The 27,642-nt window shown below is 37.0% G+C and overlaps 1 protein-coding gene across 10 annotated transcripts in view; it reads left to right on the plus strand.

Moving 5' to 3' along the window:
* Macc1 (MET transcriptional regulator MACC1) overlaps window positions 1–27,642 on the plus strand; it is a 120,772-nt gene that overhangs the window by 71,974 nt on the left and 21,156 nt on the right. For 3 of the 10 annotated variants that reach the window (XM_076551592.1, XM_076551593.1, XM_076551594.1), the window contains 3 exons: window positions 701–2,244; window positions 23,266–23,388; window positions 25,495–27,536. In XM_076551592.1, the coding sequence (XP_076407707.1) occupies window positions 2,229–2,244; window positions 23,266–23,388; window positions 25,495–27,536 (2,181 nt within the window). In that variant the 5' untranslated portion in view covers window positions 701–2,228. Of the gene's footprint in view, window positions 1–700; window positions 2,245–3,606; window positions 5,763–20,435; window positions 21,964–23,265; window positions 23,389–25,494; window positions 27,537–27,642 lie in introns of those variants that run through there. The other 7 variants (XM_076551595.1, XM_076551596.1, XM_076551599.1 and 4 more) reach the window with 5 other exon arrangements.

Consider the following 27,642-nt stretch of genomic DNA (forward strand, 5'->3'; position numbering starts at 1 on the left):
CCTGGCTCCTAATGGTCTTACTTTGCCCCTGGTGAGGCAATAAGAAAACAGAAAGATGTCAGACTTCCCCAGATCCTGAGTTTACCTTCCAAATGATAATTTGGTTTTCCCACATTACATACAGCAAAGCAAGAAGTGGTACTGTATAGCCAGACATGCCTTGTTAGCTTGGGTATTATGTGGTTCCCTTGATCTAGATGCATCTTTTGCAGGATGTATCTTATAAATATCAGAAACTGGTTTCTGAGTATTGGGTGTAACAGGATGTAACTAGATTAGAAAGAAGAATTTGAAAGAAGCTAAGGGCAAAGTTGTATCTCCTGACTATTACCTCAACCTACCAGTTTCATTTCTCCAAATTTCCTTCCAGTTCTTATCATTAATGCATGCATTGCATCATGTAAACTTTCAACATGATCTTTTCTATTAGACATTATGCAATTTATCATATAATTAAGGACTTTGTGACTTCTTTTTAAAAGATGACATCATGTCCTAAAAATAACTTACAATTTATTTAATTATTCCTCTGTTGTAGAACATTTGGGTAATTTTCAGTTTAATTTTCAATCATATATGAAATATTCTGTCAAAGAGGTTTATAAAAACACAGCTGTCCTTCTGATTATGTTTTTGGAGAAAAGACTGATTACTGAGAATATCCAAAAGCATTTTATGATTATTGATTTGTATTTTCCAGCAAAAGATTTTATATGAAGTTTGAATTTTATACAGCTTGATGAGTGGATCTCCTTGGAAGAAGAATATAAAATTATGAACAGACTTCTCAGTAACTCTTACCTTGAGGTCACTCCACAGTGAAAAGCCGTAAGCTCATCCTGTTTGCATTTTTAGGCACAGATTTCTGGGTACTGTGACAGTTGACCTTTATCAGTAGGAAGTGAAAATTTCTTATCTTTGAAGATTCATGAGTACTCTGTGTTGTAATTTTAATATGCTAGTTAATTCAACTGTACTTAGAGATTCTGTTTTTGTGTGCATTTTTTTGGTTGTTGGGGCAGCACATTTTGTTGTTATTACTCCATAACAAAATACTCCAAAGCTCACAGTTCAAAATAACAGCCTTATTGTGTTTTGCAATTTGGTGGCCAAGATTAGATGGGGAATAGCTGTCTTGTTCTTCTGCTTAGCTTTCTGATTGAAGCTATCATTTCCATCTTCTGCAGGATACAAGATGGTTTCACATTCATGTCTAATATTCAGATGGGAATGAATAGAAGCCAATATTCAGTTAAGAGTAGCCAGCAGATCATCTTTATGAGATCTCTCCTACATGGTGGTCTTGGGACAATTCAATTTATTACTTGGCAGCTACTTGACAGCTGTTTCTGAATAGGCCAAAGTTTCAAGAATCTTTGAGTAGAAGATACAGGGTTTTTTAATGCTCTAGATTTGGAAATCCCTGAATCCTTCCTTTGTAACTAATATACTTTTATTAGTCTCTATGACCAATCCAGATACAAAGCAAATCTCAAAGAGAAAAGGAAAGAATCGAAGGCCATCTGTAACCTACCACAGACTGATCATGTTTCCCTGGATGTTTACAATTTGTATAAATTATCCATTTCATAACATCATGTACTAGAACTGGAAGAGAATAAATGCAAGCAGAATATTAATGTGTTTTCATGAGAACAAGGAAAATAGATACGGTATCAATCTGTAATATAGAATTTTTACATATGCTTTAAAGAAAGTATAAAAATTGTTTAATGGAAGGCTTAAATAATACCATTAGTTTATTGTTATATTTTATATTGTTCTATCTTTATTGTGTATTTATGTAGCTTATCTGTCCTTTCTGTTAAAATTTTTATTAAATTTTTTTTGTGTGTTAAGGGGCATGCGCAAAGTCAGAAGACAACTTTTGGGACTTCTTTCCCTCATTTCATCATCTGGAATAGAATTCAGATTGTCAGGCTTGAAAGCAAGCCCTTTTCTCTGCTATGCCATCTTGCCTGTTGAGGAAATAAAAATAATATATAAATTTTTAACAATTTTCATTATGGCAAAACCAAACAAACAAAAACTGTACCAGAGTTACCACTGCAGAAAATGTTACATCATGACCCAGGCATCCACTTCCTTCCTTTGTATTCTTCCATGCACTGTAGCTTTCTGGTATCCTCCACTTTACCCTTCCAAGTTTTCACTGCAGGATTTCAGTTGGATTTTGCCCAGAAGAGATCCTGAAAAGAGATTGAGAAATGAAGAAGAGAGAAAGTGAGTAATTTGTTTTCTCAGTTTCTGGGCCTCCTTGGGTGGCAACAGGTAGCTATGGACCCCGGTGCCCATAGCTCAGGAGCCTTCCTTGGTTCCAGGACTGGTGTATTGTCTTTAATGCTTCTGCCCAGTCATGCTCCCCTGACCTAATCCAGGACCTGTAATCAGAGTCCATGTGTCAGCTCTTATAAAGTAGAATGTCTGTTCTAGAAGCAGATAGCTCAGCCAGACTGTGTTTCTAGATTGGTATGAAACACACCTCACTTTTGACTGCCCCAGTACCTCATCTATGCTTCCAAGGTTCGTAGGGGGCAGCTTTCTTTGAATCTCCAAGATCTTTTGAGTCACCTTTGAATTGCATCAGTAAGTAGGCCCAGGCTTCTCCCACCACCTCCTCTCTTTTGTGTCACAGGTCATAGGGATACTAGATGCTTTCTGGAGTTATTAATATATTAATTTTGTTAACTCAATGCTGTTTTTTGCTCTTTCAGACTTCTAAACACTTTTTAAAACTAATAACTTCTGCTTGAAATATTTCACATGGTTTTCATTTTCCTTACCGAACCATGACAATATGGTAGGTGTTGCGTTACTGCCAGTCATTTGTAGATAGGAGTGGGAAGTCCCGTGAAGAAGAATACACAGATTAGTATAGTTGGTGTGGCAAAAGATGACAGTATGATCAAGACATGGTTGCATTATTTTCTATGTCTTTTATGTCATCCCTTATTTATGGGCTCTGTGTACGAGAATACCAATTGTTCTTCTCTAGGAATGACTATTTTCACAAAACAGAAAACAAACATTCTTAGGAGCACTACTTATTTTTTTCTTGTCAATGCCACATTCAATTTTGTAGAAGCTGAGGTCACAGGAATATGTCCATTGTTTTTTCTGTCATTAACAGTTCATGTACAGACTCTTACACTAAAATGTGGGTTATTATTAAGAAAAGACATTGCAGTGAAAACAGTTCCATTTTTCTTGATTTAAAAAATAGAAGTAAAATTCTATGAGTTGCCCCTTTGAAGCCATGAACTGCTCCAGGAGTTTCATTCTTTAAAACTAGCTGTGCAAGTATTAAGAATGAGAAAAAGTACTAGCTGATTCCTTTGAACAGAAGAATTAGCAAAAAGGAATCTTTCTTATTATGCCTTGGCACTTACATTTATTTTCCAATTATACAAAATTTATATTGAAAAGAATTATTTAATATCATCAGATGATAATTTATTAAGTAATATCTGACTATCAAATATTATGAATATACTAAATAACTAAAATAAAAATGCTTTAGTTAAAGAAGAAACTTCAAATTAAATATTTATTTATGAAAGATAATTAATTTTTATATTGAGCATATAAAAATGTTATATTTGAACAAACATAAAATTTCTTTTTGTGCCTGATCCTGTGGTTCTAATAGATACATTCTCATGTTAAGTTTGATTATTTACTTTTTATCTTTGTAGGACCACTTATTAATACTCATTCATGTCTTAAGTACCCTCCTTTATTGTTAAGTAAATCTTATATTTGAAAGACTGGTCTTAGTGAAAGTAGAAGGTTGTCTGTTGAAGTCAGTACGCTGAATGATATTTCATGTGACTGCCTTTGTAAGCTGAGGTCAAGTGCTGGACTTGATTTGCAAGCTAGGTGAAGAATAGACTACTATATTTATTAGAGTGGGCCAATGAAAAATGAAAGGACTAGAAAATCATGTTACCCAACACTGTCTCAAAATCATCTAGACAAGAAAGTGCCTGTGGTTTTCTTCTCTCTGCTCTTTTAACACAAATACCATTCAACCAGAGTTAAGGAGCACAAGTTTTAGACACTATATACATTGTAAGCAAACTTACCATGTTTTTGTTTTTATTTTGATGTAATGTTACTTGTGTCATCCTTGGTGACCACCTTTTGAGGATGTTCAGATACTGATAGTTTAGTGGGCATCCACATATACTACCCTGTCTGAGAGCAAAATAATAAGACAGGGTTACACAGTCACAAAATAATGTATTTGAGTCATATAAATGTTAAGTAATGTCACACTGTATTACAAAAAGAACGTATTTGTAGGGGATTTATTGTAGGATTGTGTGGAAAATGATTCATATGGCATTTGCTAACTATTCATATGTTGGGTCAAAAGACACTAAGTTATGCTGATACCCCATTTATGATCTGGGGGTAGTTTAGTTCCAGCAATCAATACTCTCCATGACATTGAATTAATATGCTTATTTTTAAAATTATTTTGAAGCTTAAAAATTTGCCTTTTTGCCTGGTGAAAGTTGCCATAAGCATATGGAATTTTAAAAATTGCAATACAACTATATTAAATTGTATACATTTAATCTCATCATTTTATACTTTCAAAATTTATATATTATTTAAAATTGAGAAATCTGCTGAACAAAGGCAGGCAAATGGAGTAAATGTCACCAAGGCTTTTATACTGTAGTAAAAATTAATTCCCTATAAATCTGTGGCTTAGTTTGTTATTGCTTAGCTTCATTTTTTTGTTAGTTTTATTGGGAGGTATGGTGGCAGAACTGACACCTCTAAGAGCTGAGAACAACTGAATAACATGGATTTTAAACCCTGTCCATTCCAGGACAAAATGTCAGCCAGTCAGCCCATCTCAGTGCAAATTATGTGCTCCTTCAGCATAACATAACTTATATCTACTCACATGTCCTTGGCTAGAGATAATGACAAGGTCCTACCTGGCTGCTAGCGTGAGCAGAAAGTTTGTGTCTAAAAACGCAAAGAGGTAGAAATGTTTGCTGGAAGGCACGTGTGGCTGTAACGACTTTGGACACATAAATTATGTGGAGATGTACATCTTCATGTAATTTAAAAAAATTCTTTAAAAAAATCTTTCCTAAGGAATCCTCACTAAATTCATTCTTCCTTTTTTTTCCAAACATAACAATTCAAGTTCCTCAAACCAATTATTTGACATTTTTATTTTTGTCATATGAATCTCCCAAAGTTTCCACATAGTACCTAAATAATACTCCCAGTGGAACTAAATGTAACATACTCATCTTCCATTTTCAGTATGTTTGACTCTTATGTATTATTTTGCCTTTTTTTCAATATGATATTGCAGTTTTTATATTTGTGTTCCTTCCTGACCATAGCCATAACTTCATTCAACCTATTGTTGGGTTCATTAAAATAATAATTTATTTTACTTTTTAATTACTTGGTATAATTTAGTAACTATCCTATTCTTTTGGACCATTTTTTTTTCTATTGAAGTTTCCCTGGACCATTTGTGGTGTTGCTGGTAATAAATTCATCATACTTTATTGAAAATATCACAAAACATCTAAACCATTCTTTTCTACCTCATAACAATCAGAAATGTCTCAGCTTATGAGAGTTTATGGGAAAGCCATACAAGGAATTAAGGAAAATGAGCAATGTGAGAAGTCAAAAAATTTGGCTTTACTGACCTGGAACAATTGCATCCTGGGTTCTGCAACAGCTGAGGTGATTTGGAGGTAACTCATATGTCATTTCCTTAGAAGACTCAGGGCTCTCTATACAAGGGTCCAAGGACTCACTGTACATGTGGTTCTTTGTGTGTTGTTGAGAATGTGGACTTGGGGCCGGAGTGCTAGGATTCAGCTCCACTTCTGTTCTTTCTCAGAAGTATGATATTGGGTAAGTAAGTGGTCCTTGTGTACCTCAGTTCCTTAACTAGCAGATATTCACAACAGTCTTTGATCAGTCCCACAGTGTTGCTGTGAGGGTAAGAGGTAATACAATTGCACCCAACCTTTTCTGGAAAAGCTGTTATGAGATACTGCCCTCAGTAGTAACTTGCCTTAGCCTCTTCCTACTTCTGGATTTTTCTTATTTACAATCTAGTGTCTATTATCTTATTTTACTAGCAATGCTTTAAAATGCTGAAGGTTTTAGGTTTTACTTTCTTCTCTACTTCATCCTACACCCTTTACACGAAAACAGACCCCTTTTCATTATTTTTCTTCATAGATCAAAGTCTGTCTGGAGGAACACTTATGCTTCCTTCTGAGAATTTTGTGGGCACCCTTTGTTCGCAGCAAGGATACCAACCCACCTTTCTTAGTTCTTGTTTCTTTATTTCATAGTTACGTGACAATTTCACTCAGTTTGTTTCCTTCACTGAGTTTAATTTGAGGTGTTTCTTTTGGATATGGTTAAATGCCAGAAGCTGTACATTTGAAAATAACAATTGTAAAATGATCCCTTAAAGCTTATAATGAGTAGTTCCCTAGGATATTAATAGAATTGTAATGAGTGACTTACTTCTGTTCTTAAAATAACAAGTGGTAAGCTTTACTCAAAGAATCACTTCTTGGTGATTCAGATTTAGCTTTCTCTATTTCTTAATACCAATACTAATTAATGATCTTTCATAATCTTGACAGAAGGTTGAAGAATGATATGAGTTGTATACTAAATTAGGGAAGACAATGTCTGCTGATCACATTTGAAAGGCCTTCCCCTGCTGAACTTCTAAATTCAAATGGTGTTTTGGTCTCAAGACCAAAACATTTAAATGTGCAATTAAATATTGGACATCATTATCATAATGCTGATCATGATAAAGTTTTGAGGAGAATAAGAAAGAAGGTGAAGTATTAGTTAAGATATTTAATTTTCTTTTTTTTTGACCAGTTTTCTTTGGTTGATCTTGGTACACAAAGTAATTTGCTGCTTTAGGAGGGAAAATAGTTTAATTTTATCAAAATTTAATCATTATTTCTGGAAACTACACTCCATATGAAAAGAAAAGTCTTTCTTGTTAGGAGAAACCTTGTTAGTGAACCTGTAAATATATCATGCTATAAGCCATTGATATCTTGCATGCTTCAAACATCTCTAATGTGTGAGGAGAAGATCTATTTTTCCCCCTCTGCTGGTTATTCTTGTGAACAGTTATTCAAAAAATGGCATGGGCATAACTGTACAGACAGAATGCCATGAGCTAGGCAGTTAGAAGCTTATAAGCTCTCTTAGCTAGCTCCTATCCTATCATATTAAATAAAGTAAATGTCAAGAGCTTTATTCAAGCGTATAAAAGAAAGATGTGTGGCAAGTGGAATGAGAAGTGGAAGAAAAAAATGCTTTAGAGAATGAAGATATAGTTAGGTTGAAAGACATGGCATTTGTTCTTCCTAGAACATAATGGAAGGTTATGGCCACATAAAGCTGTAGTCAGTTTTAGCATTAGGTAGAGAGAGGGCTAGATGCTGTCAATTTAGATTTTTTTTTGTTGTTGTTAGATTAGTATGCTAGCACAAAAGTGAACTTGGGATTTGAGAGCAAATGCATATAATGCTGAATGATAAAATCAAAGCTGGGAAGGGGGCAAGTGAGGACATCTGGGGATAGAAAGTAGTGTTGAAAGTTAGAACCAAGTATTTAAAGTCTCTGACTTCAGTAATTGTTGGCACTGGGATATTACAAGGAAGCAACGTTGTGTAACACAAATATTTTTAAAATAATTTATTTAACTTTATTTAATGTGCATTGGTGTGAAGACATCAGATCCCAAGGAACTGGAGTTACAGACAGTTGTTAGCTGCCATGTGGGTGCTGGGAATTGAACCTGGGTCCTCTGGAAGAGCAGCCAGTGCTCTTAACCACTGAGCGATCTCTCCAGCCCCATTTAACATGAATCTTAAAAGGTCTAATTAATAAAAAAAACTTGGGAGCCAGGTATTTGGGTGAACGCTGAAAGATCAGAGAGACAGAATACACCACAGCTAACCTCACCTCCCCAACTTCTCAGCCAATCCTGTTTCCTCAAACTGGAAGCCTCTGAGTCCTCATCTGAATGGATCTCAGCTGAACTGCTACTAAAAGCCGAAAACTTAACAAAGGCTCTAGTTCCCGGTCCTCACATCTTATATACCTTTCTATTCCCTGCCATCACTTCCTGGGATTAAAGGTGTGTGTCCTTCATTACAAGGCCCCCCTCAATTCTGCTACCAGCTAGAGAACTTTCTGCTTTGCAAGGGCTCACTTGAGTCACTTATGCCCATAAGGATTTGCTTTTGCCCCATAATGTAGCATCGTCATGCATATGCATCTTATCAGAACAGAAGATGAACTGTCCATCAAGAGAAAACATCAGAGATTGGTGAAAGTCACTGGCATGAGACCATCTTAGAACTCAGCCTCCTGCACTAGTCACTCTTATTTAAATATTTTTCTCTAGTGTAGATGAGCTGACTTTACCAAGTACAAGATTTATAATGTGCAATTTGTTTCCTAGATTTGTAGCATTTGCTTTCACAGTCACTCTATTTTATGGATTTTTTTTACTTGTTAATGGGATTTCTCCCATGACTTTGTTGAGCTATTTGATTCATGGATATGTATTTATCTTTTATTTGGCTGCCTAGAGTTCTCATTAATTCTAATAATGTCATCTGTTCTTTTGGCTTTGTTGGGAGCATCATCACAGTTTTATAGATAATAATTTTTCTTTTTTCAAATGTTTATATTTTAATTTCTTTTTCTGTTTCACTGCCTTGGTTATAAAATCTAGAGAGTTGGAGAGTAGCAGTAACATGATTTGCCTGCCTCATACCTCTAGACTCAGGGCTTTCTAAATTTTCATCAACTGTGAGTACAAAGGCTGCTTTGTTCACCTAGTAAATTAATTCTATTGCTATTAATATGTTATAAAAGTGGAAGCTGGCTGAATCAGCATGCATTACTTACTCAATGCTTTTATGGGTCTCACTTGTTTATACTTTATGGGTAATATTTAACCTTACATTCATTTGAGTTTTGCTGTAACGATTTATTTAACAATGTTATGCTTATTAAGAAGAACCATAATTCTTTATGATCTGGGGTATTTATATCAGATTTTATAACTAAAACTTGTTATAACTATAGTTTATTCAGCTATAAATATGGTGAATTCAAGAGAAAAGTCCACAACAGAATAAGGGTGAGCACAGAGATGATAAAATATTGACATCATTTTAATCAGTTATTGATTATGTTTCTAAAATAAAATTAGCATATGAGCCAATAACAAGTTTTTTCAGTAGGAACAGATTGTTATGTTCAGTTTGGTTTTAGAAAATATTTATAAGAAATATTCAGGTATTAATATTTGTTGTAATCTGAGAATTAAAATGTAACATAAAAAATAAAGATAAGATGTATTTAGAAATCTGAACTAGAGAACAAAAAGGATATTGAAAATTTTATCAGTGCAATAGAAGGAAGAGATGAATGAAAGCAAATAAGCAAACAGAAACTTGGGTAGTTGAAATGAATAAAATTCCATAGTTTAAAGATGATTTAAAATACTAGAACTCAATTATTTAAACATATCCTCTGCCATCCACTGTGACTTTTCAGGGATCTGGCCATTGCTGCTGATGGTAGTGTAAATAACAGCCATAATATGCTTAAAATAAGGCTATAGAACAAGGTAATGCTCAATAAATATCTTACTTATTTTAAGTTACAATCCATTTTAAGGTACCATTGTTTCACATAACACAAGAAGAAGAAGAGGAGGAAGAGGGAGCATTAACTGACAAACAGTAAACCCTGACATTGATTACTTGGGTTTCTTTTTATTGTCTATTTTTTTCCCAGAGAAGTTGAACCATGAGAAGGAAAGTGTTACAATATTATGAGGTGTAACATCCCACATGAAGTTGATATGCTGGTGTCACTGTCCCATAAAATATAAATTGCTTTAGATTCATATCAGAGAAAAAGAGTACTAGAGAAAAATGAGGAACATCCACACCACTGTTGCACAAAGGGCACATGTTTCTAAGCAGTTTGGTATTCTAGCATGCAGGATTTACCGTTGGATATGATCATTGATGAAGTCATGATCACTCAGCCTCTCTGACTGCCTAATGGGTACCTGAAAACAAAAGCGAAGAACATGAAAGTGGGAGAGAAGATAGAGGGCAATGAGTAGATTTGATATGATCACAGTGCATTGTATATGATACTGCCAAAAATAAAACAACTGGACAATTTCAAGACCATGATAAAAATTCATTCCTCCTCTAACAAACAGAAAGATTGTCCCTAAAGTTTAGAGCAGAATCAGCTTCCAATATGTTCACGCTGTTCAGGAGTCGAGATTTTCCTTTACATTTAATTGCTGTATCTATAACACTGTCCCAGTAAGTATCTTGGCTAGTGGACTATTGTCTTGAAAGAATGTCCATTTTGAACTGTCATTTATTTTGTATACTCAGCAAAATATGCTTGTATAAAACAAAATGAAGCATTCACATTCTTACCATCTCATGCCATGATTTAGTGCCCCTCAGTGCTGTTTGTGTATTGGAACTTCCTGGGAGATTATTTATGAAGGTGTGTGTATAAAAATATAAATATAATACACAATATATAGTATATAAATTTTATATATATGCCTGAACTCTGTCTCAGACTCTTGGGATGGTTTCTTGACTTCTGTAATGTTTTTAAGCTTGAAATTTGATTTTGATGTAGAGGAATGGTTGAGAGCCACTGTTTTATACAAGTCTGTTTTGGGAGGCCAGGCAGCAAGCAAGAACAATACAGAACCCCAGCTCTGCACTCTAGAAAGACCCTGGGCTGGCACCAGGTGGTGCTGTGCACAAAACTCCAGGCATTCTTCCAGCATCCTCAGCTGATCACAAGGTGCCTGCCTGCCAGCCCCACAGAGAGGCAGAGGGTCTCAGCAAACAGAAAAGTTGATTTTCTTGGAGTGAAGTGAGTGTAGAGATGGGAGCTTCCTCTTACAAAGGCTCATAGGTGCTTTGGGCTGCTTAGTAACAAGCTTTAAGTTCATTTTATGATAAAAAAATTGAAGGATAATTCTGCTGATTGAGTTCTGATGATTTCCTTTGCATTTATTTTTTCAGTCTCTTAGAAATAGATTTAATTTAGTTATAATTCATATATTTGTATATTCATGTATATACATTAAGTTTAGCAGTGGGTATGCACAAAGTGTTGATCCAAGAGTATGTTTCTGTGAGTATTAAGACACATGATTAATTCCATACATTAACAATAGAGCAAGAATAGGCTAAAAGGCATTAAATTTTATTACAAAAGGCTGATAAAATCAAATGTTAACTATATTTTTCAATTACCTTTCCAGTGAGATGCAAAGGCTGCTGTCAGATTGAACATTAAATTTAGCCAGAATGACACTTAAATCTACATAGTGTTTATTCTTTTTCTGCTCTCTAATACTTTTGGTACTAGGGATTTAGCTCAGAGCCTTGAACGTGTTGGCAAGCACTCTACCCCTGAGCTACATGCCTATGCCTCCTCTTTTCTAACTTCCTTTAAGTATATTGTTTGTAACTGCTCATCATTCTTTCATAAAACCATTAGAATTAAGGCTAGGTTATGGTGGTATATACCTGAAATCCCAAGACTTGGGAAGCAGAGGCAGGAAAACCAGGAGTTGAAGGTTATCCTTTGCTACATGGCAAATTCCAGGCCAGCCTGGACTATAAGAGTCCAAACACAAAACACATAATCAGAAATGGCACCAATGTGCTAAAAAGAAAAAGAAAATCATGTTGAGCAGTGTCCAATTTTTATTGAAAGTTCATAATATTTAATTTTTATTTTAAAAGTTTAAGATATAATTTAAAGTTTATTTTATCTTCTCTTTATAGATGAGAAAATTGGTGCTCAGTCTAGTGTTTATTTCTAGGTTTTGATTAACAATTATACCTTTAATTTCAATGACAACATCGTTTCTACTACAGCCCACTGTATATACCTCTGTTGTCATGAGTCCAGGCATTCTTTTTGCCAGAAATAATGGCAACAGATGGTAACACTGTATGTGAGTGTGTAAAAGAGAATATAATATAAGGTCCCATGTTGCAACTAGTTGGTAGGTATTTCTGTTTCTTAGGGATGGAGGGAAGGATGTGTGGAGGGAGCCTGGATTCTCAAGGCATCTGTGTCAGAAGCCATAGCTAGAGCCAACCACTTGACCAAGTTTTTTCTAACTTTTCTCCCTGAATAATCCAAAGAAGCAGTGGACGAGAAGAAAGATCTCCTCACCTGGCCATTTTTATATAACATTTCATTTAATCCTTGTTGTAGTATGACAAAGACTATGAAAATATTAAAAATTAATAAAAGTAATATTTTATTTTTTTTACAGACAATACACAGCACCTAGAAATGTTTGCTATTTCCCAAGCTTATATGTAAAGACTTGAAACAAGAGAATTCTGACTCCAAAGTCTTTATGCAAGAAAAGAACACCAAAAACATGGGTCAGAGACAATCAGGAAGTGCTTTTGATTTACTGGCATGGCTGCTTTGAATGGAATAAGAAAACAAACTCTGACGAAAGTTCAGTTCCTTGGAATTTGAGGGCATGAAGCTTTGGCTTTATTACTTACACTGTAAATGCCACTTTGGGTTTAGCCCTTTTCAATCAGGAGTTGATATGTGTGTCTTTAGAAAAACACAGCCCAGATATTTCCCTGAGGTGTGGGGTGGGGTCGGGAGTGGACGTGTTTTAAATTAACAATTATGTCACAGAAGTCACAGCTGACAACTCAAACAGCAACTCAACTTGCTCAGTTCTGGGCTAATTCATCCCCAAGAGTTGTTAGGAGCATCTAATGCTTAGAGTTAATGTTGAGAAATGCCCTATGTTGACAATGGTAACAAATACACTAACAATTTTCATAAAGTACTAATGCTCACTCTGCAGTCTAGAAACACTGCAGCCATTATCCCAGTACAGTATACAGATACAGAGTCATCTTCTGCCCTAGCCTATGTTTTAGCTCCTTGAGAGATGAATGTCTAACTTTTATATAGCCAACTGTTAGGGTCTCAGGAGAAAGTTGCTTAGGATATGGGAGTCAGAATTTGTCTTTTTTTTTTTTTTTTTGGTTTTTCGAGACAGGGTTTCTCTGTGTAGCTTTGCGCCTTTCCTGGAACTCACTTGGTAGCCCAGGCTGGCCTCGAACTCACAGAGATCCGCCTGGCTCTGCCTCCCAAGTGCTGGGATTAAAGGCATGTGCCACCACCGCCCGGCTAGAATTTGTCTTTTTAACCTGAAATCTGTCAATAGAAATTCAGATGAGAAAAGCTGTGTCCACTATGTCTCACTAGGCAGGTGCATTGTGTTTTTTCTCATTTTGGGACTAGCCTAACACATATTCATATGTTAGAATCTGAGGCAGGGAGCTGATTGGCTAGATCCACAGTTCCCATCTGATCTGACAGAATTGGCTATAGGTAAGATGGCACTGAATGTATCAAGAGAGTTCAGGGAAAGGGATTTGCTGTTGACATGACTGTGAGAAGTTATTCTCAGTAGGTTAATGCGATGCTCCTCATTCCTCTTCTTCCCCAACAATGCTGTATCTCTGTTAAGTGTTTGATTTGTAACACATGCTCACCAAGAAGCTTGGACATAATAGTATTTTCCTAATGCAGTCACTTTTACAAAGAAAGAGTCCCATTTTTGGATCATTGCTACTAAGTAAACTGGAACGTCCAGCACACTGTTTGAAAATATTTTTATTTTGATCTTCCCACCAACTTCCTGCAAATGTCACCTCTAATTTATTCCCTTACTTGTTTTGATTTTAACATTTTTACCCAAGAATAATATACACTTCTATGTTTAAACTTGTGTTACTTGAATATTTGTAAGTCTTCTCAAATTCTTTTTGAAACAAAGAATGGTGTTTGGATATATGTATATGTTCATATACATAGCCATGTAAAATGAACCTACCTGAAAATAGATAAAATTAAAATAGCAAATATCCACTGACAATTATAGTCTTAGCTTAATCTTAAAAGATTGCTATTTTACAATGTATAGTTTATCAAAAATCTGCAATACTACATTGAATATTCCTTTCTTTAGGAACCGTGCTCTGAACTTTCAAAACAGGCTATATTTTATTAATCTACTTATCTATCTATTTATCTATCTGTCTATCATCTATATATCTATCTGTCTGTCTGTCTACCTATTTACCTCAACAAACTTCTGATACTTCCACCATGGTATTTTAAGATTTTAAGTTGTGATAAAGCTTATAATGAGAGGGGAGTCCATCCTTAATGGCTTCCAAACCTGCTTATATCCATTTAGTTCCCTAACAAACCTTTTTTTTTTGTCTTTGCCATGTTTGGTACTTACCTTAAACTCTAAGTCATGATAACTTTTGCGAGTATATAACAATCATTTTCTACATTGGTGGGGTTAATAGAAATGAGTAACGCTGTTCCCACAATTCCTTCCTGTGGATTTCAGAGTCAGTTAGTGGCTATTTAACTCACAAACCTACTTGATGATGAACTTTTACCTTAGCCATACTCATACTTGACTTCTCTGCAGCTTGATTTCATTGATTGTGAAACATTTTTTTCATTAAAACCAATACTCCCTCCCTGCCCCCTCTTCATGGCCACTTGTAATTTCAGCTATATATCTGGTTCTGAAGGGTAAACACTGCCTGCTTTGTAAATCAGGATAATTGACATGTATAATTGACAGTGTTCAATGAAAATATAGAACCTTGTTATAACCTTGTTGTATCAAATACCTCCCTAAAGGCTTATTAGGTATTAAATAAGGTTTGGTTGCCAGCTGATGTACTTTTGACATGTGATTGGATCATGAGAGCTCTGTGTTAATCAAGCTGTGCTACTAGGAGATAGGAATAATTTAAGAAAGTAAGCCATCAAGTATCTTTGAAGACTTTGTTTTGTCCTAGACACTTCCTCTCTGTCTTTTGTCTACTTCCTGGATGCCACTATGTGAGATGATTTCCTCAACCATGCCCTTCCACCGTGATGCTTCTGCCTACCATGGGCCTAAGAACAATGGAACCAGCTAATCATGGATCAATGTCTCTAATACCATGAACCAAAATAAGTCTTTCTTCCTTTGTTTTTCTCAGATGTTTAGTCACTGTGGTGATCTCTTGTCCAAAATATAATAAATATTTCAGCGGATCATTATATTAAGCAAAGGGCCCTTCTGAGAGCGGGGTCTGATGTTACTGGACAAGAAGTCACACACCCATGAAGAAAATGCTAGTGAACTTGAGGATCATCTTCCAAGTCCACATCCAAGACAACTCTTCACCACCCAGAGTACAAAAATGCACAAAGCTCTCAAAATTACTAGCTCTTATGACCCTTGTTTAATTTTTTGAGGTATTTCTTTATCTGTTCAGAGTCCCTGATAATTTGCCTTCAAGAATGAAGATTGTGGAGCTTTCCTTTGCTACATCATTAAGCACAGCAGATTCTGGACTGTCAGCTCTCTGCCTCTGACATATGCTAATGTTATATATGTTGCAGAATTTTTATAATTTCCCTGAATTTAAGTTCTGCCAGTAAATGCCAGTAAACAAGTGATGAATACCACACCTTGCATAGTGATATTAACAAGAAAATGTACTGATGAAGTGATTTGAGCTACCAATGCTAGAAGCATCATAGAAAATACTATCTATCCTTTATTAAACTACCTGAGACAGGCTCTCAGCTACCCTCCCCAGAGAATCATCTAAAGTGACTTGTGGAATTTGCTATCAGGCTGTCAAACCTATTAAATATTTGCTCAGAATGGTCAGAGATTAACAAATACTGGAGCTACTCCATAGGCGGTATTAGGGTATGTACATCTCCATCAGAAGGTGCCCTAGGGATGACATCCAAGAAGGCCACATACTCACCAGTATACAGACCATTAACATGCTAGTTAATGTCTTCAGTGACAATGATTCCTTCGTGAGCCAGTCAGTTCTTATATACCAATTGCATTTTTATGGTAAGGTAATATTATTTGGGCAGGTTTGACATTTAAAAGTAAAATAAAAGTCTATTAGTTTATCAGTTTCTTTCCTGACATTTTAGTGTTTGTTATCATCTATAAGAGTGGTAGTTGTCATAGACTAATTTACATTTTAAAGCCACATAACACACCATGGGAAGAACTAAATACAGTGCAGGTCTTTGGAAATAACAGGGATCTGAGACATTCAAAGACTAATGAAGATATCCTGAACTTCTGGTTTCTATAATACTGATTGATTTTCATTATATAAAGACCACTGTAAACATTTTAAACGGCTGGGAATAGCTTAGTGCTAGAGCCCTAAAATATGCAAGGCCCCTGTTTCCATGCCCAGCATGAAGAAGACAGATTGACCCTTTTAAAGAAAGAAATCTTTTTTTTTTTTTTTTGGTTTTTTGAGACAGGGTTTCTCTGTGTAGCTTTCCTGAATATCACTCTGTAAACCAGGCTGGCCTCAAACTCACAAAGATCTGCCTGCCTCTGCCTCCCAAGTGCTGGGATTAAAGGCCTGCGCCACCACCGCCCGGTGAAAGAAATCTTTTAAAGTGCATTGGTTTTATTGTTTTCGGGTTCTTTAAAAAAACCAAAATACAAACAACAAAAATTCCACACCCCTCCCCACCTTTTTCTCCCCTCAAAAAACTTGAAACGTTTAAGTTTCCCCAGTTGCTTAAGGGCTCGTGTACTACTAGCAAAATAACTCAATGACAAAACTTTGCTCATCAGTTCTTTAAGAAAAAGGTGGGGAATGGGGTTTAAGAGTTCAGAATAAGTAAAAGACACACCAGAAAGCCTGTGTTCCAAATTAAGTGGATAGGAGATGGATTTTTGGACATCTGCTCTTTCTAGAAAACTGGGTTCATGCTTCTCTAGACAATGTCTGACAACAAATGCTGCTTTAGATTATGGCTGCCCTTGAGTAAAACTGCAAGAAAACATAGGAGAGTGATTAAGTGTGGCTGTGCTCTTTGCCACCCAGGGTAAACAAGCCTTGTTCTCTGCAGTAGGCATACTCTTCCATCTGTCATGCTAACCTAGATTGTTTCCCCATTCCACCTCTCCCCTTGTCCACATCCTAATCCAGATTTAGGACCTAGTACTGTGGTGAAGTATACATACTGAAAGATTGGGACAGGAAGAATTGCAGGGGTTGTTGAGAACAGCCTGGAGGCCAGCTAGGAAAGCACAGGAGTTTTTGGAGTGTGGCTCTCAGCATGAACTCCCACAAACGCAACAGTCATTGGCCAGCTTTGTTTTGGATTCTTAGCCTTAACCCAGACTTTCTACAGCAGAAGCACAGAGGTGAGCCTCACAGGCTGTATTTGGTTAGACCTGAAGGTGAATCTGGTACACAGGTTTAAAACAACCAGGTGGAGGGACAGTGGATGACTGGTGTTGCTGGACTGAAGGATGAATCTATGAACTACAAGTGCCTGTGTTCCCAAGATGCTATGATCTTTCAGCGAGGAGCTTGTGCTTGCCCTTCCTGAAATGTTATGGTTCTTCAGTAATATTAATATAACTACCCAAGACCCTGGGGGTGCTTTCCCTGTGAGTAAGGGCTTCTTGTTTTATTTAGATGGATTATAATTTTTTTTAACTTGGAAGGTTATTCATTTCAAAGGAATCTTGGAATGTAAATTGTCCTTTGTTGTGTTTTTCCCCATAAGAGAGGAAAGCGCTCAGACAGATGGTTAAATTGGTTTCTATTTAAAATGTACTTTATCTTTCTGAAAATGCTTTTCTGTGGAAAGACCTGAGCTTTTTGTTTGTTTGTTTATTAGAGTTTGCTAAATTTTGCTGAATGATTGAGCTCTGTCAGCCTATGGTGTGCTAAGGACTTTTAACTTTGGACATCATGCTTGGTAAAATCCAACCACAGAATTTTCAAAGGGCTGCCAGGAAACTTGAGGATTCAGAGAAATTTGCATATTGCATAATTCATTTTTTTACTCAATTTTCAATGTAATTTACCGTATAAGAGGAAAGTTTGTTATTGAACCATTTAGGTTTTTGAGGATGCTACCTTTTAAAATACTTTTGCCCACATCTTGGAAAATGTCCTCCCTCCTTTTCATTTATTTTTCCTTTCTTCTCTTTTGTTCCTCATTATAAAACCAGAAAAGGTTTTTTAATTTCTTTTGTTAAATGTATTTTTATGTGAGCCATATATTCCTTGGTACCTCACTCTGGCTTGGAACTTACTGTGCAATCCAGCCTGGCCTTGACCTCACAGAAATCCCACTGCCTCAACTTCCCAAGACCTGGTTTTAAAAGCATGAGTCACCACTTCTGGGGAAAACAATGACAAAACCCAAAAAACTTCTTTTGAAAAGAAGTCAGTAACTTAAAAGGATTATGCCAAATAGGAAGGTCAACTTGTAGGAGGAGTTATAGGCAGCACATTGTTAAGAACAAGAGGACTATTGCTAGAATGTGGACTGGAAGATTGGCTTATCTTAGGATGCAATGGATGCAACATTGGGAACTTTAAGACAGAGAAAATGGTGTGTTGGGTGACCAGGTGCGTGTGCTGTTGTAACATCAGGAAGAAAGTTTTTCTGTGTCAGTCATCTGCTTCAGCATAGTCACATCCTATGACTTGGGCTTGAAAAAATTTTTTTTTGCATGTTTTAGCGTCTTTGCATCATGTGCATGCAGTGCCGTCAGAGGCCAGAAGATGGTGTTGGATGCCCTGGTACTAAAGTTACATATGACAGGGAGCCACTATAAGAATGCTGGGACTCCTATGAATGAGTACATACCATATTTGTCTTTCTGAGTCTGGGTTACCTCACTCAGGATGATTTTTTTTCTAGATCCATCCATTTGCCTGCAAACCTCATAATGTCATTGTTTTTCTCTGCTGAGTAGTATTCCATCGTGTATATGTGCCACAATTTATTTATCTATTCTTCAGTTGAAGGGCATCTAGGTTGTTTCCAGGTTTTGGCTATTACAAACAATGCTGATATGAACATAGCGGAGCAATTGCTCTTGTGGTATGATTGAGCATTTCTTGGGTATATGCCCAAGAGTGGTATAGCTAGACCTTGGGGGAGATTGATTCCCAATTTTCTAAGAAAGTGCCATATTGATTTCCAAAGTGGTTGTACAAGTTTGCATTCCCACCAGCAGTGGAGGAGAGTTCCCCTGGTTCCACATCCTCTCCAGCATAAAGTGTCTTCAGTGTTTTAGATCTTAGCCATTCTGACAGGCGTAAGGTGGTATCTCAGAGTTGTTTTGATTTGCATTTCCCTCATGATTAGGGATGCTGAGCAATTCCTTAAATGTCTTTCAGCCATTTGAGTTTCCTCTGTTGAGAATTCTCTATTTAGTTCTATAGCCCATTTCTTAAATGGACTGTTGGTCATTTTGATGTCTAATTTCTTGAGTTCCTTATATATTCTGGATGTGGAACAAGGATGACTGGACTGCTTCATCAGGGAGGCTACCTGGAAAACAGGACCCCAAAAAAGACACGAGGATTGCCCAATGACAGAGAAATGGCTGAGATCTACATGAACAACCTGAACATGAGTGGGAGCAATGAAGGGCGAGGGTCGAGGGAAAGAGAGCCTGTGGGAGTGGGAGATCCGAGCTGAATCAAGAGCAGAGAGGGAGAACAAGGAATAGGAGACCATGGTAAATGAAGACCACATGAGAAAAGGAAGAAACAAAGTGCTAGAGAGGCCCACAGAAATCCACAAAGATACTTCCACAATAGACTGCTGGCAATGGTCGAGAGACAGCCGGGACTGACCTACTCTGGTGATGGGATGGCCAAACACCCTAATTGTTGTGCTAGAAACCCCATCCAAGGACTGAGGAATCTGGATGCAGAGATCCACAGCTAGGCCCCAAGTGGAGCTCCGGGAGTCCAATTAGCGAGAAAGAGGAGGGTTTATATGAGCGAGAATTGTTGAAACCAAGGTTGGATAAAGCACAGGGACAAATAGCCAAACGAATGGAAACACATGAACTATGAACCAAAGGCTGAGGGGCCCCCAACTGGATCAGGCCCTCTGAATAAGTGAGACAGTTGATTGGCTTGATCTGTTTGGGAGGCATCCAGGCAGTGGTACCAGGTCCTGTACTCAGTGCATGAGTTGGCTGTTTGAAACCTGGGGCTTATGCAGGGACGCTTGGCTCAGTTTGGGAGGAGGGGACTGGACCTGCCTGGACTGAGTTTACCAGGTCAATCTCAGTCCTTGGGAGAGGCTTTGCCCTGGAGGAGGTGGGAATGGGGAATGGGCTTGGGGGAAGGGGAGGGAGTGGGAGGGGGGAGAACAAGGGAATCCGTGGCTGATATGTAGAACTGAATGGTATTGTAAAATAAAATAAAATAAAATAAAATAAAAAGAATGCTGGGACTCGAACCCATGTCTTCTGGAAGAGCAGCAAGTGCTCCAAACACTGCCGTCTCTGCAGCCCCTTGAGGCTTATTTTTTTTTCCACTGAAAATCAGATTCTTAAACATCTGTTCTCAGTGTCAAGGACCAAAGAGAGAGCTGTATGTAACACTGACTCTCACTCAGGAAATGAGAACCCTTAACATAATGTTTATACTTTTAACTGTAGTTCATCTGTCTTCACTGTTGAATAGTACTGTTACATTAAAATACCATAATTTATTTATCCATTTATGTGATAAAAGACATTTAAATTCAGTTTGTATTTACATAATTAATAACATTCATGTATAATCTCCTTTTTAAAATATTTCTTTTATTTTTGAGATTATAATTGCATTTCTCCCTTCCCTTTCCTCCTTTCAAGCATTCACATATACCCCTCCTTACTCTCTTTCAAGTTCATATTTGTTGTTACATTAGGAATTACATTTGCAACAATGTAATTGTTTGTTTTTTTATTAATTATTGTTACATATATATGCATATACATATATATTACTAAATTGCTCAGTTTGTATGACGTTACTTGTATGTGTGTTTTCAGGAATGACCATTTGATATTGAATAGCCAATTGTTGTGTTATGGGGAAGACTACTTTGTCAGACCTCAGCATTCTTTAGTCGCGTGTAGAGTTTTAGAAGAGCAAAAGCAATGGGATGGAATTGAAATTCCTGGATACCAGGCTGTGAGCATCCTCACAAATCTTGCCAGATGGACTTCAAGTGGTTGTATCTATTAATACTTCCACCAGAGTATATGCACTTTCCCTTTTTGCTAGGTTTTCTCTTTAGGCTCCATTATTGGTGAGCTTTCACAGGTAAATCTTTCCTGTCATATACAAAAGATACTATCTTGAAGCTTATTTCCTGGTCCTCTGGCTCTTACAATCTTTCCATCCATCCTTCTGAAATGTTTCCTGAGTCTTGTGTGTAGGGGTTGTGTTGTAGATATATCTATTGGGGTGGGTACCCCATAGTCAATTGTTCTCTACATTTTGACCAGTTGTGGCCTTCTGTCATCATCAATCTGTTGCAGAAAGAAGCATTTTTGATGAAGGGTGAGAGCTACACCTGTCTGTGGGTATAAGGATGAGTATTTAGAATGCAGTTAGAAATTATACAGGTTTAGGAGAGTGGCAGCAGTAGGTTCTCCTCTGGGGTCATAGGCCTCAGTAGGCTAGGTTTACAGTATCTGGCATGCATTCCCTTCTATTAAGCAGGCCTTAAGTCCGGTTAGATGGCTGCTGGTTACCCTCAGTGCCACTATTACACATTAATTGTTTTTTTCCCTTGGCAGCTTGCATAGCTCCTTGTAGTACTATGAGAATTAATACCCAGGAAGGAGGCTTCCACGTCAGATCTAACTCAGTTTCTCCTCTACCTGAAGTATCTGATGTCTTCAGCAATAGGATCTTACATTCAATTTGTAGGAGGCAACCAAAGGTGATGGCAGTAATCTATATTCTTAGGGTGGTCTTCTCTGACCAACAACTCAAAAGGAGGTTTCCCATGCCTGGCAATGGGGTTTTGTTAGATGTTTATGGCTTTTGGGGGAGCATTGTCATCATAAGTGGCATAACATCTTTTAAGCTACATACATGTGTAATTTATATATACATAATTTTAGTAAACATGAAATAATATGATTCCCTATGGCCTTTTCAAATAGCTTTAGTATTGCGTATTCCTCCTCTACCTCTGAATTGCCTTTCCTCCCTCATTCCCTAGTCAGTCCCCTTCCCCATTTTTTTCCATTTCCCCCTTCATATCATCAGTGCTTGGAAGGCAAAGGCAAATGGACCTCTTTACATAGTGGACTTGATTTACACAGTGAGTTATAGGCCAGCCAGGGCTACATAGGAAGACTTTGGAGAGGGGGATAGGATATTGTTGTTTTTTGACATTGACAATGAATAATTCATGACTCCTACATTGCTTTTCATGAATGCCTCAGTCAGGTGGATATCAAGAGTTTATATGAGTATGAGACTCCTTCTGAGGTGGCGGTTCTGTATCCTTGATATATTTCTGTTCTAATTTCACATTGTATTACTTAGCATACATTTATAATAAATGCTGATAGCTGGCAGGCAATGAGTATTACCTGGATTATCTTTAACATTTGTCTTTGGCATTTTCAATGACAAAAACGTGTTTTTAAACATGTCTCAAAAACAGCATACTTTGTATGATAAATACAACAATTTTGATTTTTCAATTAAAAATAAAAGGGAAAGTTACAAACATACTCATATACATATAATATATATCTAATGTAATTTTCATGGGATTGTGTTGGGCATGTAGAAGAATTTGGGAATTTTGAGATTAGTTTGATTTTCTAGCAATCAGAGATTATCTATTTAAGTGTCAACTTATTGTTCTTTCTCTTATCTTTGAGATGTTCATTGATTGCTTTATATTGACTCACTAATGAAGGCATTTCCAGGGTAAATTCTTTGTTTGAGATTAATCTAGAATTGGCATTTTTCAAAAATGTGATAACACTCATTTCAGGATATTTACCAGAAGCAGAGACCTGTGTTCTGTGTAACAGCTCTGGCTGTCCTGGAACTTGCTTTGTAGTGCTGGGATTAAAGGCATGGGTGACCACTGCCCAGCTCTGTGTAGATATTCTTACATGAAGTTTTCTGTTTAAGTATGAATGACCATTTTTTTAGATTGTTTCCTCTGCCAATTTACTTATATGTGCTTACAATTAATATGCCTCTAATTGCTTTATAGGTGGCAAGATGCTAATCAGTGAAAGAGCCTACCGCTGGCCAAGAGGAATTGCTCGAAGTAGATCTGAAGGAAATTTGGTTGACATGGAAGCCTCAACACTCTCAAAAAATCATAATATTACAGGTACAAGAATTTATAATATGGTAATATTTCTGTGGAATTAAGTCAAATCATTTCCTATACGTATGAAATGTTTGCCTCTAAAAAGTGCCATAGAAGATTTACAAAACTACCAAGTACAAGTGCTATCACAAATAGAATATCATTAAAGATAAATGTTTTCTTAAGAAAGTACACTAATATGGGCTAGAGAGATGCCTGGGTGGGTAAAGTGCTTTCCACTTAAGCACGAGGACAAGGCTTTATTTTGCCTGTATACATTAAAAGGCAGGCATGGGGTGTGCATCTGTAGTCCTAGTACTAGGGGATCAGAGACAGGCAGATTTGGAGCTTACTGCCCAGCAAGTGTGGCAAGTGAGCTCCAGGTTCAATGAGAGACCCTCTCTCACAAAATAAGGTGAACTGTGATAGAGGGAGACACTTAATGTCAACTTCTGACCTTCAAATAGAGATGTAATTGTATGCACATTCCCTCCCACACACATGCACCCCCCCCCCACACACACGCATGCACGCACGCACCACACACACACACACACACACACACACACACACACATGCACCACACATACACATACACCACGCACACACATGTACCACATATACACACATGCACCACACACACACATACACCACATACACACACACACATGCACCACACACACATATACCACATACACACGCATGCACCACACACACATACATGCACCACACACACATGCACCACACACACATGCACCACACACACATGCACCACACACACATACATGCACCACACATACACATACACCACACACACATGCACCATATACAAATACATGCAGCACACACACATGCACACACACACAAATAAATAAAGAATACTCACAGATTACAATAAATATCATAAAGAGGCACAAATTTATTAATAAATGAATAGTATGTCCTGCAAATATTGTACACTTAAATGGAGACAAGCAGAGACTGAAGCAGCCTAATAATCTTCATGAAGCAGAATCCATTTACCTGATATCAGAGGGGAAAAAATGAGTTTTGAGAGAGTTGGGGTAGAAGGATTGAGGATGTGTGGTAATAAGATAAATACTATTTCTGTTTTCCACAATCCATCTCATACTTTTTAATAAGTAGCATAACTCACTTAAAGCAAAATAAATGCTCTATGAATATCAATTCATAGAAAGTAACAATTTTCTGAAACTCTTGTTTCCAGAAAACTTCAGATAACTCAGTTGTGCACGATGGCTTTTACTGTGCCTGAGGCAGCAGCAAATACACGGAGCCTTCACGTGTGTGACTAGTAGTTTCTGTGAAAAAGCCAAACAGAAGCCGCTCTGAACATAAAATAACCTTGACGCTATGGGATATGTTGAAGTTTTTATGTGCTCTTCAAGCCCTTTCCAGAGACATAATAAAGTTTCTGTTTCTAGTGGCATCCCATAAAGTCCAGTGAATTCCTGAAGGCAGTAACTTCACTGTCAATCTATTTTTTTCAGTGTGTCTTTCACACACATACAAAATGTAATGTTAAATTTATTAATACAATGTTACCAGAACATGAATAACTAATGATAACTTTAACTTAGAAGATTGCTTAGAAAACTATTTTAAGTATGTATGGATATGTTTGACATTCCTTAGGTATTATTTGAAAAGAAAGACATCAAATTGATCCTTTGGACATAATGAGACCAACAGCTCAATGTTTAGAAAAATCTGGATGTTGGCTGTTTTTTTCAGGAGTTTAGGTAAATGAAACATAAAATAATTAGGCATAACTTTATGGAAGTATAAGTGAATGTGTTAAATACATTATTAGTGTGTTGTTATATGTAATTATCTACTATACTCAACATTCATTCACTTTATATTTCATGATACCTTAAGATAAAATTAATGTACCTGTACTCAAAATAACTTGGTATAAAATTCCCTTTTCCTCATTATAAACAAATTGATATGATTTACTACTGAGCTTGTAGTAGACAGCAGCCTTAAAAATCAAAACCTAAAGTAAGTTTTGAATTTTTAAAGTATGAATAAATCAATCATGGTTGTATCTCAGACTCCCACTTTATTTATTTTTTGCTTTGTTTTTGTTTAAATATCAAGCATGCCAGAAGCTCGGCTTTCCTCACAATTGGCCAGATGCTTCTGTTCATCATGGCAATAGTACTGCAAAAGCTACAAATCCATTCTGGAATGAGCTGTCTGCCTCGAACCCATTTCTGGATGACATCACTCAGCTAAGAAATAACCAAAAGAGAGATAATATGTCCATTTTGAAGGAGGATCCTTTTCTTTTTTCAAGACAAATAGAAATAGGGAATTCTTTTGATTCCTCTGGTGATGAACTTGACATGGATCACTTGCTTAGGCCATCTTCCTCAAGGAAGTCAGGAAGATCTAAGAGTGTTTCAGAACTCCTGGACATCTTAGATGATACAACACATACTCATCAAAGTATACATAGCTCTGGCCAGATCCTAATACAAGACTTAGAATGGCTTCAAAATGACCGAGAAGCATATAAAATGGCTTGGCTAAGTCAACGTCAGCTGGCCCGCTCTTGCCTGGATCTGAATATAGTTAATCAGAGTCCTGGGTGGGCTCAAACACAAATTGCAGAGACTATTGCATTTTGTAAATTAAACCATCACGGAGGATCAGTGCAGTTACCCAACTCAGATATCACCGTTCATGTACCCCAAGGACACGTAGCTGTAGGAGAATTCCAGGAGGTATCTCTGAGAGCATTTTTGGATCCTCCACCAAAGCTGAACCATGATCTGTCCTGCACTGTAAGCCCTCTGTTGGAAATCAGGTTAAGCAATCTGAAGACCATGGAAGCTATTTTGCTGGAGATGAAAATTGGAGCAGAAGTGAAAATAGATCCTCTGAGCCAAGTCATGACAGAAATGGTGTGTTTACACAGCCTGGACAGAGAAGGCCCTTTCCAAGCACTAAACAACTGCTATTTCTACAAAGACACAATTCAAGCAAAGATTCTTGATCTGAGCCCTGTAATGTACATAGTCATAGCTGTGCAAGCTAAGGCCATTCAGCCACCAGCTGCTACTATTTGGGATTATATTCATAAAACCACCTCCATTGGAATTTATGGACCCAAATATATCCACCCAAGTTTTACTGCTGTTTTCACAGTTTGTGGACACAACTATGTGCCAGGAAAGTTTACAGTCTCTGACATTAGGAAGGGTGGAAAAAACATATCTCCGGTAGTATTTCATCTCTGGGGGAAGCATTCATTTTTACTTGACAAGCCACAAGATTTAATTATTTCAGCTTTTTCATGTGATCCTGATTTTGAAGTAAAGGTAGAGAGAGAAAGGAAAATAATTGCACAAAGGCAATTGGAAGCAGGTGCAGTAGTTCATCAACAAATGTCCTTTTCTTCAGTTGACCACAGAGAGATGCACTTGTTTGTTTTCAGGGTTCATGTGGGGCCTCCCAGGGGAAAACCAGTCACACAATTTTTTGTCACTTCACCTGATCCAGCCCCAAACCTAAAAAGGCTCTCACATCTTCAGAGCTATTTCCAGAAGGAGAGAGAAGGCAAGAGAGTGCCTTTGTTATCAGCGGGCCTTGTTAAGTACCCCACTTTCCAAGATAAAAATATGAACTTTACCAATTATGGGGTCACACTGAAGACAGTCCTGAGGCAAAGTAGGATTGACTACTTACTTGATTATTTAAAGGGGGATACAATCGCCCTTCTTGGAGAAGGCACAGTAAGAGCCATTGGACAATCCAAAGTGAAAGAATGGTATGTAGGAGTCCTCCGAGGTAAGGTCGGACTTGTGCATTGTAAAAATGTCAAAGTGATTTCCAAAGAACAAGTGATGTCTCTGTCTGATGGCATTTTGACAACCAAGAATCTTTTGGAGCAAATTGCCTTGCCATTTAAAAATATGACTTATATATACTCTGTTGTATTGACCCTGGTATCAGAAAACATTCATGACTGGAAAGTTTTAGCTAATGTCCTGGGCTACTCACATCTGGCACAGGAAGATTTTGATCAAATTCAAGCAGACAAGGAACCAGAAAGGGTTTCTTACATTGTCAAGAAGTTAAAGGAAGATTGCCACGAAGACAGAAGTACCAGAAAGTTTCTTTATGAACTGATTGTGGTGAGTATTGGTTGATCGTAATAACTCATTTAGAGATCTTGATGATATTTATAACAAACATGAAAACTAGTAGTCATAAATACATTGAAGTCCCTGGGAACTTTTC

The sequence above is a fragment of the Peromyscus maniculatus genome, chromosome 14 (assembly GCF_049852395.1).
Source record: "Peromyscus maniculatus bairdii isolate BWxNUB_F1_BW_parent chromosome 14, HU_Pman_BW_mat_3.1, whole genome shotgun sequence".
NCBI classification, from domain to species: domain Eukaryota; kingdom Metazoa; phylum Chordata; class Mammalia; order Rodentia; family Cricetidae; genus Peromyscus; species Peromyscus maniculatus.